The sequence below is a fragment of the Papio anubis genome, chromosome 1 (assembly GCF_008728515.1).
Source record: "Papio anubis isolate 15944 chromosome 1, Panubis1.0, whole genome shotgun sequence".
NCBI classification, from domain to species: domain Eukaryota; kingdom Metazoa; phylum Chordata; class Mammalia; order Primates; family Cercopithecidae; genus Papio; species Papio anubis.
Window position 1 is genome coordinate 127,291,950 of NC_044976.1, and position 14,670 is coordinate 127,306,619.

Genomic DNA, 14,670 nt, shown 5'->3' on the forward strand with positions numbered 1-14,670 from the left:
TCACCACTGCACTCCAGCCTGAGTGACAGAGAGAGACTCTGTCTCAAAAAACAAAAACATAAACAAAAAATGGTAATGTCCTAGGCCTTCACGTTCACTCACCACTCACTCACTAACTTGTCCAGAGCAACTTCCAGTTCTGCAAGTTCCACTCATGGTGAGTGCCCTATATGGGTGTACCATTTTAAATCTCCTTTTTTTTTTTTTTGAGACAGAGTCTCCCTTTGTCACCCAGGCTGGAGTGCAGTGGTGTGATCTCGGCTCCCTGCAACCTGCGCCTCGTGGGTTCAAGCAATTCTCCCGCTTCAACCTCCCCAGTCGCTGGGATTACAGGTGTGTGCCACCACGTGCAGCTAATTCTTGTATTTTTAGTAGAGACAGGGTTTCACCATGTTGGCCAGGCTAGTCTCGAACTCCTGGCCTCAAGTGATCCACCCACCTCAGCCTCCCAAAGTTCTGGGATTACAGGTGTGAGCAACTGCACCCCACTTAAATCTCTTATACCATCTATTTAGGGTACTTCTTCTGTTTAGATATGTTTAGATACATAAATATCATTGAATGATATTTGGTGACAGTATTCAGGAGAGCAACATGCTGTACAGGTTTGTGGCCTAGGAGCAATAGACTATACCAGAGAGCCTGGGTGTGTAGTAGGCTACACCATCTAAGTTTGTGTAAGTACACTCTATGATGTTTGCACAACGATAAAATCACCTAATGATGCATTTCTCAGAACACATCCCTGTTGCTAAGCAAAGCATGACTGTAATTAAAATGGTTTTTCTCCTGCTAATCTGTCTTATGTCAATTTAATTTGTAGCCCAGCCATAGAATCTAGAAAGGTAGAGAGAAGCCATTTTTTCACTCTGCCACAGCACCATCTGTAGCACCCAGCACTAGGCCTGCACATAGCAGACATTTAGCAAAGGCTGCAGGCCAAATGCAGGTGAGCCCCATCACTTCATAATTTTGTTTCTGGCAAAGCCCTCTTTACTTAAAAGAGGACTTTCCCTAGGCAGTGAGGACGTTTGCTTTCTGATGCAGGCCACCCTTGGTGAGTTAGGGCATTATATTCCCATCGTCCTGGGGCCTGCTGTCCTCTCATTAAGCAGAAACTGTAGGTTGCAGATCAGTGGAGTTGGAAAAAGGAGTCTGGGGGGAGTCTCTTCTGATCTCCAGGAGTTTCCTGACTATCAACCTTTCACCCTGTTCCCAAATGTGAAACCACCACACAGAAGCACAGTATGTGAGAGAGAGAGAGAGAGAGTGTGTGTGTGTGAGAGTGTGTGTGTGTGTGTGTGTGTGTGTGTGTGTGTGTGAGAGAGAGAGAGAGAGAGAGAGAGAGAGAGAGAGAGAGAGAGAGTTCACTTCCAGGACAGCTCAAGCCCCATTAAAGCTTGCTATCACAGGTCAGGCCAGGTGCAGTCTGTAATCCCAGCACTTTGGGAGGCCAAGGCAGGACAATCATTTGAGCTCAGGAGTTTGAGACCATCCTGGGTAACATATCAAAACCCCATCTCTACAATAATCATAATCATAATAATAATAATTAGCCAGGTGTGGTGGCACATGCCTGTGGTCCCAGCTACTCAGGAGGCTGAGGTGAGAGGATCACTTGAGCCCAGGAGGTAGAGGCTGCAGTAAGCTATGATCATCTATGCACTTCAGCCTAGATGACAGAGCAAGACTCTGTCTCAAAAAAAAAAAAAAAAAAACACAAAAACAAACAAACAAACAAAAAAACTTGCAATCACACAGTGTAGTGGAAGGGACCCTAGGTTACTCACCTTGAATCAAAAAACCTAGAGTTGGCCGGGCGCAGTGGCTCACACCTGTAATCCTAGCACTTTGGGAGGCAGAGGCAGGCAGATCACCTGAGGTCAGGAGTTCAAGACCAGCCTGGCCAACATGGTGAAACCCAGTCTCTACAAAAATACAAAAATTAACCAGGTGTATGGCAGGCACCTGTAATCCCAGCTACTTGGGGGGCTGAGGCAGGAGAACCACTTGAACCCAGGAGGCAGAGGTTGCAGTGAGCCGAGATCGCGCCACTGCACTCCAACCTAGGCGACACGGCAAGACTCTGTCTCAAAAAAAAAAAAAAAATACCGGGCACGGTGGCTCACGCCTGTAATCCCAGCACTTTGGGAGGCTGAGGCAGCTGGATCACTTGAGGTCAGGAGTTTGAGACCAGCCTGGCCAACATGATGAAACCCCATCTCTACTAAAAATACAAAAATGAGCTGGTCTTGGTGGCGTGCAACTGTAATCCCAGCTACACGGGAGGCTGAGGCAGGAGAATCACTTGAGCCCGGAAGGCGGAGGTTGCAGTGAGCCGAGATGGTGCCACTGAACTCCAGCCTGGGTGATAGAGACTCCGTCTCAAAAAAAACCTAGTCTAACCCCAGCTACATGACTGCTCTTTGACCTTAGTTAAGTCACATCTGCTGTCTGAGGCTTGGTCCCCTCCTCTGTGAAATGAGGGGACGAAGTAGATGATATCTGGGGGTGTAACTAGTAAGCACCCCTCTGATGCCTTGATCCATTTCTTGAAGTGAGGGACTTGAGGGGGTGTGTCTGCAGCACTATCGAGGTTTAGCACTAAGATACGGCCCCAGAACTGCCACTCAAATAATTCCCTAGGAGTGGAGGGTGGTACCTGGTTGTCTAGTAACCTCCAGGGCTTTGAGCTAACAGCTAGGGAGGTAACCCAAGCCGGAGGGGCCATTCCAGAGAGACAGCTGCGGAGAAGACCCAAGGAGGTAAGGTGTCCTGCAGTGGGCGTCCCCACACTGCATGGGGGTAGTCAGGAATGCCCTGGAGTGGAAGGCCTTGAAAAGGCAGGATTTCTGGGTGTTCTTAGAAGTGAGGGGAACTTCTTTTAAAAGAGACTGTTTTTCCTCTACCTGCCCCTCCTAAAAAAGGGGGAAAAAGAATAAAATGGGAGGGGTCAAGAGGCCAGGGCCTGGGTCTTTTCCACTCTTTTTTCCGTCTCCTGGGAGGAGAGTTCATGAAAAGCCTTTGCCCTTCGAGGGGAAAGATACCAACAGGATATACAAGCTGATGAGATGCTTGTATTCGGGAGGCTCCGGAGACCAGAGCAGGAGGCTGGGGGCCTGGAACCAGCCAGCAGACAGAAAGCAGAAGAAATGGAGAGAGAGAGCTTCCCCTTGAGCTAGGGAAGGGGCAGTAAATGGATGTTCCATCCCACACCACACTCCTTTTCAGAGAATCCTGCTCTCCTGGAGGTTGGCTCCTTGCCAATTCAGAAGCCTCCTCACCCTAGGGTCCCCAGTGCCTAGTGTGGCTCTCAGCACATAGCAGGGACTTACTGAGTGCTTGTTGAACTGACCTAAACTACATCTTGAGATTAGATAGCAGGAGTACCCAGATGATGAGTGGGTGGGTATTAGTAGAGGCACAGTGTGAAGGAGGTTATGGAGGAGAGGCCCTGCATATGTGGTTCCTTCATCTATTTATTTGCATTTTTTTTTTTTTTTTTTTTTTTGAGATGGAGTCTCACTCTGTCACCCAGACTGGAGTGCAATGGCATGATCTCAGCTCATTGCAACCTCCACCTCCCAAGTTCAAGCAATTCTCCTGCCTCAGCCTCCTGGGTAGCTGGGATTACAGGTGTGCACCACCACACCCGGCTAATTTTTGTATTTTTAGTAGAGACAGGGTTTTGCCATGTTGGCCAGGCTGGTCTCTATCTCTTGACCTCGTGATCTGCCCACCTCAGCCTCCCAAAGTGCTGGGATTACAGGTATGAGCCACTGCACCTGGCCTATTTGTTCATTCCAAAAACATTTGTATGGTGGTAACATATATATAACATACAATTTACCATTTTAATCATTTTAAAATGTGCAGTTCAGTGGCATTAAGTACACTCACATTATTGTGCAATCAACACCACCATCCATCTCCAGAACTTTTTCATCTCCTTCCAAAAACATTTATTGTGAATCTACTATGTGCCAGACCCTGCAAGTTGCTCCAAATCTAGCAGCGGGGGGAAGACAAGAAAGTCATCAACTCTGACCCAGTGTGATAAATGCTATAAAAGACGTAGGCATCAGGTGCTATGGGACCACAGGAGTACCCAGTTGGTTGAGAAGAAGGTATGTTCTGAAGCAAGCTGTTACTTGACTTGAGTCTTGAAGGAGGACTAAGAATTAGTCAGGACGTTAGAGTGAGAGTGGATATGGTACCCAGTGGGACAGAAGAAACAAAGTGAGAGGTCAGAGAGCAATCCTTGAAACCCTGAGGGTCATGCTAGGGCGGGGTAGAGCTGAATTTCTCGAAGGGGGTCCTGCTCTAGAGGAAGCCAAGGCTGACATACCGATCCCTCTGTTCCCCTCTGTCAGCTCTATGTCTTCCCCCAACCCTGAGGATGTGCCCCAGAGGCCAGAGCCTGAGCCTTCAAGCTCCAATCAGACAAAGAAGAAAAGAAAGTGGCTGTGGCAAGAAGCCAGCATCCAAGCCCTCACCAGGGCTGGCCACGGGGCCCTTCAGGCTGGCCGGAACCATGAAGCCTTGAACAACTTCCAGAGGGCCTTCCTTCTGGCCTCCAAGACCCCACAAACCGGGGACACCCTGGTGCTCCGGGCCTGCGCCTTCAACCTGGGGGCTGCCTATGTGGAGACTGGGGACCCAGCCAGAGGCCTTGAGCTGCTCCTGCGAGCCCACCCTGAAGAGAAGGCACAGGGTAGGCGTCATGGAGACCAGTGTTTCAATGTGGCTTTGGCCTACCATGCCCTTGGCGAGCTGCCTCAAGCTTTGGCCTGGTACCACAGGGCCCTGGGCCACTACCAGCCACAGGGTGACCAGGGAGAAGCCTGGGCAAAAATGGGAGCCTGCTACCAGGCTCTGGGACAGCCTGAGCTAGCAGCCCACTGCCTGCAGGAAGCAAGCCGGGCCTATGTCCAAGAGAGGCAGCTGCAGGCCGCAGCCCTGGCACTGGGGGCTGCGGCAGGATGTATGCTGAAGAGTGGGCAGCATCGGGTAGGGGAAGTTGTACAGGTGCTGGAGAAAAGCCAGAGGCTTGCCGAGAGGAGCACTGAGAGGGGACTGCTGGGTGAGATCTTTGGGCAGGGAAGGTGTGGGATCTGGGGAGACACAAAGCCTGGTGCTATTCAGAGGGCTGGGTTTGGGGAACCCTGGAGGAGTGGATAGGGGCTGTACCAGCCTTATTTATATCTGGTCCAGCTACCAGTGACCCTGGCTATGCCCTCTAGGGCACCTCTATAATGATCTAGGCCTGGGCTACTGCCAGCTCCGGCTGTTTCCGCTGGCTGTGGAGGCCTTCCTGCAGGCCCTTCCTCTGTGCTGGGTGCCAGGAGAGCAGGCCACAGTGCTAAGAAACCTCGGGATGGCCCACAACGCCCTTGGCAACTATCGGGAAGCTCAGGAGTTTCACCAGAAGGCTGCTGACCTGCACGGTGGGTGCCCGGGGCTGGGGAATGGGACTGGGACTAAGACACTAAGAAGGGTTTCCAAAAGGGGCCCCAAGGCTTAAGGGTGGATGGCCCTTTGGGACCACTTATGGAGCTTGAAAACCCATAACCAGTGGGGGAGAGCTGGAAGTGCAGGAGATGGGACAGTCAGACGGGACAGAGGGTTGTGGGCCCAGAGGCTGAGACCTCAGGGTTGGGAAGGCAGTAGTTGGCAGGGGGAAGGGTACTGGCTGGGAGAGGAGGCCTGAAGTGGAATTCAGCCCCTCTGCTGACTGTGTGACATTCAGGAATCACTTTCTCTTTCCGAGCTTCAGTTTTCGCATTTATAAAAACAGGGCCATTAATATCTGCCTTGCCTGTATCACAAGGTTGTTGCCTGACTCAAACTAGCCAGGTGGAGGCACTCACACCAGAACTCAGGATGGGTCCAGGCTGGGAGTGGAGGGTTCAGGCTTCTCGGATGCATCTGGAGTGTGCTGGGGCTGGGCACCAGGCCTCCTGGGAGCTCTGTCTTGGTTGCTGGAGGGCAGAGTCCTAATGTCCCAGCAGCCAGAGTCCCCTCTGAGCATGGGGTGGGCTCTGTCCTCAGGCTCTGTGGGGCAGCGGTGGGAGCAGGGCCGGAGCTTTGGCAGCCTGGCCTTTGCATTGAGCCAGCTGGGGGACCACAAGGCTGCCAGAGACAACTACCTGCATGCCCTGCAGGCTGCCCGCGACTCTGGTAAGCATGAGGGGGTTGGCATGTGACTGGGCCAGCGGGGAGGCTGAGGGTCCTAGGAGCTGGTGGGGAGGCAGATGGAGGGAACTGAGGGTAGGGAGTGCCTCTGAAGGGGCGGGTCAGTGGGGTAGGGAGCCATGAAAGGACCTTCCAGGCTCTCTTTCTCAGGGGACATGAAGGGACAGTGGCAGGCCTGTGAGGGTCTGGGGGCTGCTGCAGCCAGGCTGGGGCAGTATGACCAGGCCTTGAAGTACTATAAGGAAGCACTGGCCCAGTGTCAGGTGAGACCCTGTATCCCGGAATCCACCTCTCCCCTGCTATCCCTCTTCTGGCTGACATTCCTGCCTTCACTCCTTGCCTTCTCCCACAGCATCGGACACACTGTGTGCTAGGTGTTGGGATACTATTGTGAGGAAGAGTCCATCACTGTCTGCAATTCTGGGCAGGTGGTGGCAGGACCCTGGGAAAGGCATGGGGATGGGGTAGAAGAGAGGGGGAAACAAAGTCCCGCTCCCTCCTCCCTTTCCTGCTTCCTTCTTCCCCAACCCCCAGAGGACCACAAAGTGCAGGCATTCCCCATTACCCTATTATCACCCTCTCCCCAGAAGGAGCCAGATTCTGTGCGAGAACGGCTGGTGGCCAAGCTGGCAGACACCGTGAGGACGCACTTGGCCCAGGTGGGGCTGGTCACACCCTGGTGAGATGACACCTGAGACAAGGAGATGGGGGTGGAGAGAGGTTACCCAGAGAAGGGGTTGGTGGTAAGCAGAGCCGATGTTCCCTGGGATGCGGCGCGCTTGGCAGCTCATCTGTGTTCATCCGCCTTGAGCCTGCGCATGAGATATGTCACTTTCCAGGGGTGGGAGGTGGGTGTGGGACTGCGGCATATCTCCAACACAAGGGCTGATATGTAGGTGATTAAAATTAAATAAATAAATTTAAAAGAATCGGTAGACCATGTGTAGAAGGTAGAAAGTTTCAAGTCCTTGACTGCAGTTCCCTAAATGGCCACAGGATGGCGATGTGCTCCAAGGAAGTCCCTCTCTCCCGTCTTGTCTCCAGAGTTCATTTCTCTGTGGGTCTCCACCGTGTTACTCCTTCCCTGTCTCTGCTTTAACTTGTTTCTATCTCCGGGTCTCTTTGTATGATTCGTTGACTCTCCAACCGCCTCCTCCTTCACATTTTCAGACAACCCCAGAAAACCTCTTCCCACTCCAGGAATTGAAATTATACTTTAATATTTATATGTATGTAATAGATTTTATGCTCCCGCATTTTAAAGATCACATTTAAAGACACCATATTTAAAATCTGCAAGAAAAATTACATTGCCTGGTACAGGCAGAGGATTGGATTGAGGGGTCAGAATACCTGGGTCCCAGCCAATGTCTGCCACCTACTTTCTGTGACTTTACCATATCAGGCCCCAGAAGGGATGGGGTGGCCGTTAGACACTGGCCAGGTCTGCTAGTCCCTAAATCTGAATTCAAGCTTGGGAGTTACTAGCAGGGACCTTAATAGAACAAAGAACCTCACCCCAGAATTGTATTCTCCGAGACCCTGGCACACACATAGCTGGGATGGCCGTTTTTCTCAGACCTAGTCCCTCTACTCCCCTTCGTTCCCAGACCTCGGCTCCGGGAAGACTCCAGGCTCCAGGTGGGGCCAGCCAGGTGGAGGGGACCCCAGCAAAGGCAGGAAGCAGTGCAGCAGGTGCCCAGCACAGGTGAGGGTGGCAACGGTGCAGCAGGGATGTAGGCAGCCTCTACAGGGTGTTGGGGGCTGTCGCAGTGGGGTGGGACCCCATGCATACCCCCAGGGAGGAGGGGACTGGTGTCTCTCTGCCAAGCTGTGCCCTCGTTCCTTGCCCCTACAGATCTTCCAGTGGGTGGGAAGATGAAGAGTCTGAGGAGGGCCACCAGGAGAAAAAAGAGGAGAGGTCGGCAAACGTTCCCATGAGGGCTGGGCCGGGGAGACTGGAGCGTGAGTTGATGTAGAGTATTCCTGGTGGTGCCTCTCCGCACTGCAAATGTGGCACTCCCGCCCCCACCTGCCTGCCTCCACTTCTTACACCCATCCTGCCATCCCACCTTCCTGTTGTCATTTCTCTGAGGCCTGGCACAACTTCGCACCACCCCTGACCCTGACTGTCCCAGTTCACAACTCCCCAACAGCCCTCCCCTGATTTTTGCTTGTCTCTCAAGGCCCTGGACCATTTTCCCTGAACCCTTTCTAGAACTGCCTCTTTCTTCCTGCTCTCATGGCTTTCCTAACTTCTAGAACGTTGCATCTTGGACCCCAGCGTTTTGTTGAAAGCCTACTTTATGCCCAACACAGCACTGGGCGCTGCTTGTAATCCCCAGCTCACTATTCAATAGCCTCTCCCACAAAGACTTGCAACTCGGGGAGCAGAGTTCCTTGCTACTTATTGAGTTGACCTGAATTTACCAATGTCTCCTTTTCAGTGTGTTTCCTTCCAGGCACAGTGAATCATTCCCACCATCTAGCTTCTAGTTGCCCCATGTTTACCAAGCACTCGCCCTGCAGAGGGACAGTCCTCGGCAAAGCCTCCGTGTATAGTGAGCAGTGCATCCCCTGACACCACCCCAACTCCTGGTTCTTCTCCAGAGCTTTTTTCCACCATGATAGTTCTTGGTGCAAAGAGGCATGTGATGAATGTGTCTGTCTTTCTCCATCTAGGTCCAGGACCCAGGGCCCATTTTCCATTTGTAGGTCGAGGCCCTCCCAGAGTGGAGTACCCTAGCATCCTGGTACCCAATGGCCCTCAAGTCAATAGGTGGGTCCTTGGGGGAGAGCAGGAGGCCTAGAGAATAGCAAAGAAAGTAGAATATGTGGCTTGGGATGATATTAATGGAACATGACTGCTGTTGAAGTTAGGGGAAGCTGGGATCTCATGCTTGGGATATAGGGCCCCGAGCTCCCCTTTGTCTTTGCCCTTTAGCAATGTGAACAACCCTCACCCAGCTCTGGAAGCCCGGGGTATGCCCTGCTTCCTGAATGGCCTGATGGTAGGCCTCAGTGAAAGACAGGGTGCTGCAGGATGGGGGGATATGAAGCTTAAGCCAACTCCCTCCTTCTCTGGAGCCCACCAGCAGAGGTAAGGGCCAAATAGGGCAAAGGAAGCCGAAGCCAGGGCAGGCTGCCTCCTGCTGTCTCCCCAGTCACCCCCACTGGCAAGCCCCTCCCTGCCTTTTTCAGGTCATCCAAGTGGCCCAGGGAAAGCCTCAGCAGGAGCTGCCAGAGGAGACCCATGGAGTCGGGCATCTGCACTATCGTGTGACCTCCCCCTGCCGGCCGCAGCCCTCATCGCTGAAGCACCTGCCCAACACGCACATGCTAGGGGGTCCTGGGGACCAAGCCTCTTCCCAGTTGCTCAGCCCTGCAGGGGTGCGGAACACAGTGCAGCTAGTGGACTCCTGAGGATGCTGGGCAAGGGCTTTTTGCAGGCGCGGCCCTGAGAGGTTCTGTTTGTTCTTCCTTGGGATTTTTGGACTCAGTAGGTAAAATAAAAAAGGAAAATGGATGGCAAATTCCCTTTGTCTTTCTGGATCCAAATCTTATGATTGCTAGGGGCCTGGGAGTTCTAAACACTGACTTCGTGGTCAAGTAGCTTTGGAGTCACTGACTGTCTCCAGACCTCCATTTTTGCCTATGGGAAATGAGGATATAATACTACAGAAGAGGCATCTTACCCAACCGATGCATCCTACTTCCTCTGTGAAACATAGGGGATGCTGGGTGCAGGCCTAGGCTGTAGCCTGTAGGACAGCTCCTGCCAGCAGCCACAGGAACAATGATGTGATGTAACATGTCCTAAGTACTTAGCTCATGCCCCACCCTATTCTAGGTGCTTCACAAGTGTATTCTCCTCTAATCCTCACAACAAATATATGAGGTGCTATTATCATCCCCTTTCACAAATGAGGAAAATAAGGCACAAAGCTTCAGTAGTCTGAATTCCCAGATCACATAACTAGTATGTAGAGAAGCTGGGAATCAAATCCAGGCAGTGAGCACTTTCTAGAATGCTGTGCAGTTCCACTCCCCCAGCTAAGCCCTTGCTTACCCAGAGGCAGTTGTGATTTAATACCAAGCGTGTTTATGCCCATTGTGTGTGTTACTGTAATTCATAATTTAATTAAATACTATATACATTGATGAACAGGCCAGGTGAAATGGCTCATCCCTGTAATCCTAGCACTTTGCGAGGCCAAGGTGGGAGGATTGCCTGAGCCCAGGAGTTTGAGACCACCATGGGCAACATAGTGAGACCCCATGTTGATGTAAAAGAAAATGTATCTTTAAAAAAAAATAAATTGATGAACTGAGAGTGGAAAACAAATCACTGTTTCTATAAAAACTAAGTTGGGGCCGGACGCGGAGGCTCAAGCCTGTAATGCCAGCACTTTGGGAGGCCGAGATGGGCGGATCACGAGGTCAGGAGATGGAGACCATCCTGGCTAACACGGTGAAACCCTGTCTCTACTGAAAAATACAAAAAACTAGCTGGACGAGGTGGTGGGCACCTGTGGCCCCAGCTACTCAGGAGGCTGAGGTAGGAGAATGGTGTAAACCCGGAAGGCAGAGCTTGCAGTGAGCTGAGATCCGGCCACTGCACTCCAGGCTGGGCGACAGAGCGAGACTCCGTCTCAAAAAAAAAAACAAAAAAAACCCACACTAAGTTGGATCCTTAGAAGACTCCACTAAAGTAAGTTACTTCTTCTGTATTATTATTATTCTTTATAATAATATATTTTTCCTCCAGTGATGGAGGAAAAAGTGAGTTTATTTATTTATTTATTGAGACAGGGTCTTGCTCTGTTGCTCAGGCTGTAGTGCAGTGGCACGATCACATCTTACTGCAGCCTCAAACCCCTGGGCTCAAGCGACCTCCCCACCTCAGCCTCCCACTAGGACTACAGGTGCACCACCATGCCAGACTAATTAAAAAATACATATATGTATAGAGACAGGGTCTCACTATGTTGCCCAGGCTGGTCTCAAACTCCTGGGCTCAAGCCATCTTCCCACCTTGGCGTCCCAAAGTGTTAGGATTACAGGTGTGAGTCACTGCGCCCAGCCTGAGTGTCACTTTATTTATTTATTTATTTATTTATTTATTTATTTATTTATTGAGATGGAGTCTCACTCTGTCTCCCAGGCTGGAGTGCAATGGCGTGATCTCGGCTCATTGCAACCTCCACCTCCCGGGTTCAAGCGATTCTCCTTCCTCAGCCTCCCGAGTAGCTGGGATTACAGGTGCATGCCACCAAGCCCAGCTAATTTTTGCATTTTCAGTAGAGATAGGGTTTCGCCATGTTGGCCAGGCTGGTCTCAAACTCCTGGCCTCAGGTGATCCTTCTGCCTTGGTCTTCCAAAGTGCTGGGGTTACAGGCGTGAGCCACTGCAGCCGACCTCTGAGTTACTTTAAGAAGCTACTGTGGGCTGGGCACGGTAGCTTATGCCTGTAATCCCAACAGTTTGGGAGGCCAAGGTGGATGCATCACTTGAGGCCAGGAGTTTGAGACCAGCCTGGCCAACATGGTGAAACCCTGTCGGTACTAAAAATGCAAAAAATTAGCTGGGGCGTGGTGGTGCACGCCTGTAATCTCAGCTACTCGGGAGCCTGAAGCAGGATAATTCACTTGAACCTGGAAGGTGGAGGTTGCAGTGAGCTAAGATCATGCCATTGCACTCCAGCCTGGGCAAGAGAGTGAGACTCTGTCTCAAAAGAAAAGATAAAAGCTGCTATGGAATTAGATGTGAGCAACAAGATTATTACAAATTGGGAGAATAATCATAAAAATATAAATAAATTCTACACTCAAGATTGCTTCAAACATGCCATTAACTGTTTCACTTTAAGGAAGTAAACTGGAAATTGCAGGTGATACATAACTGGTGAGGTTTATGTAAGAAAGAAGATGAGGAATCCAATCACGGGCTCCATCCTCAAAGAAAAGACCCTGACCACACTTGACAGATGGAAAATTAATGTATTTTTTTAAGTTGAAATAAAATAATCCACTCCTGAGCATGTCAGATAACAGAACGTAGGGAAGGCAAAACTTTACCTCTATCCTGTTAGGGTCTCTGGCTGGGACAGAGAATTAAATTGACATAAAACAGATTAACAAGAGAAAAGCATACAGATTTACTTAATATGAATTTTATGTGACACAGGAGCCCTCATAAAGCAATGAAGACCCAAAGAAGGAAAACCTAAATGTTTTGTACTAGGTTGAACAAAGAGCTAATTGTGGAAAAGCAGCTAAAATATATGAGGAGGCCAGTCGCAGGGGCTCACACCTGTAATCCCAGCACTTTGGGAGGCCAAGGTGAGTGGATCGCCTGAGCCCAGGAGTTTGAGACCAACCTGGGCAACATGGTGAGACCCCATCTCTACAAAAACTACAAAAATTGGCCAGGTGTGGTGGTGCGTGCCTGTAGTCCCAGCTACTAGGGAGGCTGAGGCAGGAGAATCGCTTGAACCCATGAGTCAGAGGTTGCGGTGAGCCGAGATCGTGCCACTGCACTGTAGCCTGGGTGACAGTGAGACTCTGTCTCCAAAAAAATAATAAAAATAAAATATATGGGGAGGCTAAAGGAAGATGAGAGATATTTTATTAAGCTCTGTTTATAGAGAATTCTCTCAGCTTCGACTCCCTGTCTCTGGTGATAATGTTTCTTTCCTCCTGGAGGAAGGCATTGTTCACATGGGAGCTTTGTTTCCTGCTTTCAGGAAGAAAAGGGGAGGGTAGAGCACTCTTCTTATACTTACTGTTTTTCTTTTTCTTTTCTTTCTTTTTTTGAGATGGAGTCTGGCTCTGTTGCCCAGACTAGAGTGCGGTGGCAGGATCTCGGCACACTGCAACCTCCTCTTCCCAGAATTCAAGCAATTCTCCTGCCTCAGCCTCCTGAGTAGCTGGGATTACAGATGCTTGCCACCACGCCCCACTAATTTTTTTGTATTTTTAGTAGAGATGGGGTTTCACCATGTTGGCCAGGCTGGTCTCGAACTCCTGACCTTCAGGTGATCCACCCGCCTCGGCCTCCCAAAGTGTTGGGATTACAGGTGTGAGCCAGTGCCTCTGGCCCTAATTTTTGTATTTTTAGTAGAGGCGGTGTTTCACCATGTTGTCCAGGCTGGTCTTGAACTCCTGACCTCAAATGATCCACCCACCCTCGGCCTCCCAAAGTGCTGGGATTACAGGCGTGAGCCACTGTGCCCTGCCAAGACCTCGTTTCTACAAAAAATATGAAAATTAGTTGGGTGTGGTGGCACATGCCTGTAGTCCCAGTTACTGGAGAGGCTGAGGCTGGAGGATCACTTGATCCCAGAGGTCCAGGCTGCAGTGAGCCATGATCAGGCAGCTGCACTGCAGCCTGAGCGACAGAGCGAGACCCTGTCTAAAAAACAAAAAAGACCTTCCCTTTACCTGTGTCTTAACTTGGGCTGTCACAATAAAATATCATTGATTGGATGCTCAAGCAACAAATTAATTTTCTCAGAGTTCTGGGGACTGGAAGTCAGATTAGGGTTCCAGTATGGTGACAGAGAGGAGGGGCGAGGAGAGGAAGAAAGTCTCATAAGGGCACTAATTCTACCAGACTAGGGCCTACCCCTTATACCCCAACTAATGCTAATCCCAACGGCCGCCCTGTCTCAGAATACCATCACACTGGGGGTTAGGGCTTCATCATACGAATTTGTGAGGGGGGAAGGAACACAAACATTGAGTCCATAGCAGTCTGGATAATTATCTTTATCTTAGTGCCTTGATGGTAACTGGTTTGTTACTCTCCAACCTTTTCCCCTAACCATGCAACAGAGTGTGTTTGCGTTCTCAGAACCACTCGGGTAAACTCTACTCCTCCTCTCAAGACTTCTAGTGAAACATCATCGTGACCTGGAGCAGTCATGCGCGTCCGTGTGAGGAGACCACCAAACAGGCTTTGTGTGAGCAATAAAGCTTTTTAATCACCTGGGTGCAGGCGGGCTGAGTCCAAAAAGAGAGTCAGCAAGGGAGATAAGGGTGGAGCCGTTTTATAGGATTTGGGTAGATAAAGGAAAATTACAGTCAAAGGGGATCTGTTCTCTGGCGGGCAGGAGTGGGGGTCACAAGGTGCTCAGTGGGGGAGCTTTTTGAGCCAGGATGAGCCAGGAAAAGGACTTTCACAAGGTAATGTCATCATTTAAGGCAGGGGCCAGCCATTTTCACTTCTTTTGTGGTGGACTGTCATCAGTTAAGGTGGGGCAGGGCATTTTCACTTCTTTTGTGATTCTTCAGTTACTTCAGGCCATCTGGGCATATACGTGCAAGTCACAGGGATGCCATGGCTTGGCTTGGGCTCAGAGGCCTGACAGAGCCTATGGTTTCAATTACATTTTAAACCATAGCTTACAGAACCTATTTAAGGATGATTTTCTATTTCCATAGCTATTATCTCAGTAAAGGGGTAAGTATGACT

At 50.5% G+C, this 14,670-nt stretch overlaps 1 protein-coding gene across 4 annotated transcripts; it reads left to right on the forward strand.

Moving 5' to 3' along the window:
- Positions 1 to 3,710: 3,710 nt before the first annotated feature.
- TTC24 (tetratricopeptide repeat domain 24) lies at positions 3,711 to 9,728 on the forward strand. 4 transcript variants are annotated; one of them, XM_021924966.2, is made up of 11 exons: positions 3,711 to 5,083; positions 5,244 to 5,447; positions 6,052 to 6,180; positions 6,346 to 6,458; positions 6,783 to 6,854; positions 7,806 to 7,903; positions 8,054 to 8,160; positions 8,643 to 8,756; positions 8,878 to 8,974; positions 9,140 to 9,295; positions 9,397 to 9,728. In XM_021924966.2, exons 1-11 carry the CDS (start codon positions 4,279 to 4,281, stop codon positions 9,476 to 9,478), a joined length of 1,977 nt encoding a protein of 658 aa, XP_021780658.2. In that variant the 5' UTR covers positions 3,711 to 4,278; the 3' UTR covers positions 9,479 to 9,728. The 4 variants fall into 4 exon arrangements, with proteins under 4 accessions (XP_021780658.2, XP_021780661.2, XP_021780669.2 ...); XM_021924969.2 differs by lacking the exon at positions 8,643 to 8,756 and having other exon boundaries at positions 3,714 to 5,083; XM_021924977.2 differs by lacking the exon at positions 9,140 to 9,295 and having other exon boundaries at positions 3,715 to 5,083.
- Positions 9,729 to 14,670: the final 4,942 nt, after the last annotated feature.

What these genes read in the sequence shown, in the direction of transcription:
- TTC24 (XM_021924966.2), top strand. Translation starts at nt 4,279, where the DNA reads ATGCTAGGGCGGGGTAGAGCTGAATTTCTCGAAGGGGGTCCTGCTCTA. An exon ending in AAGCACTGGCCCAGTGTCAG is followed by an intron (nt 6,459 to 6,782) that starts GTGAGACCCTGT and finishes CCCTCTCCCCAG; the next exon opens with AAGGAGCCAGATTCTGTGCG. An exon ending in TCTGGAGCCCACCAGCAGAG is followed by an intron (nt 9,296 to 9,396) that starts GTAAGGGCCAAA and finishes TGCCTTTTTCAG; the next exon opens with GTCATCCAAGTGGCCCAGGG.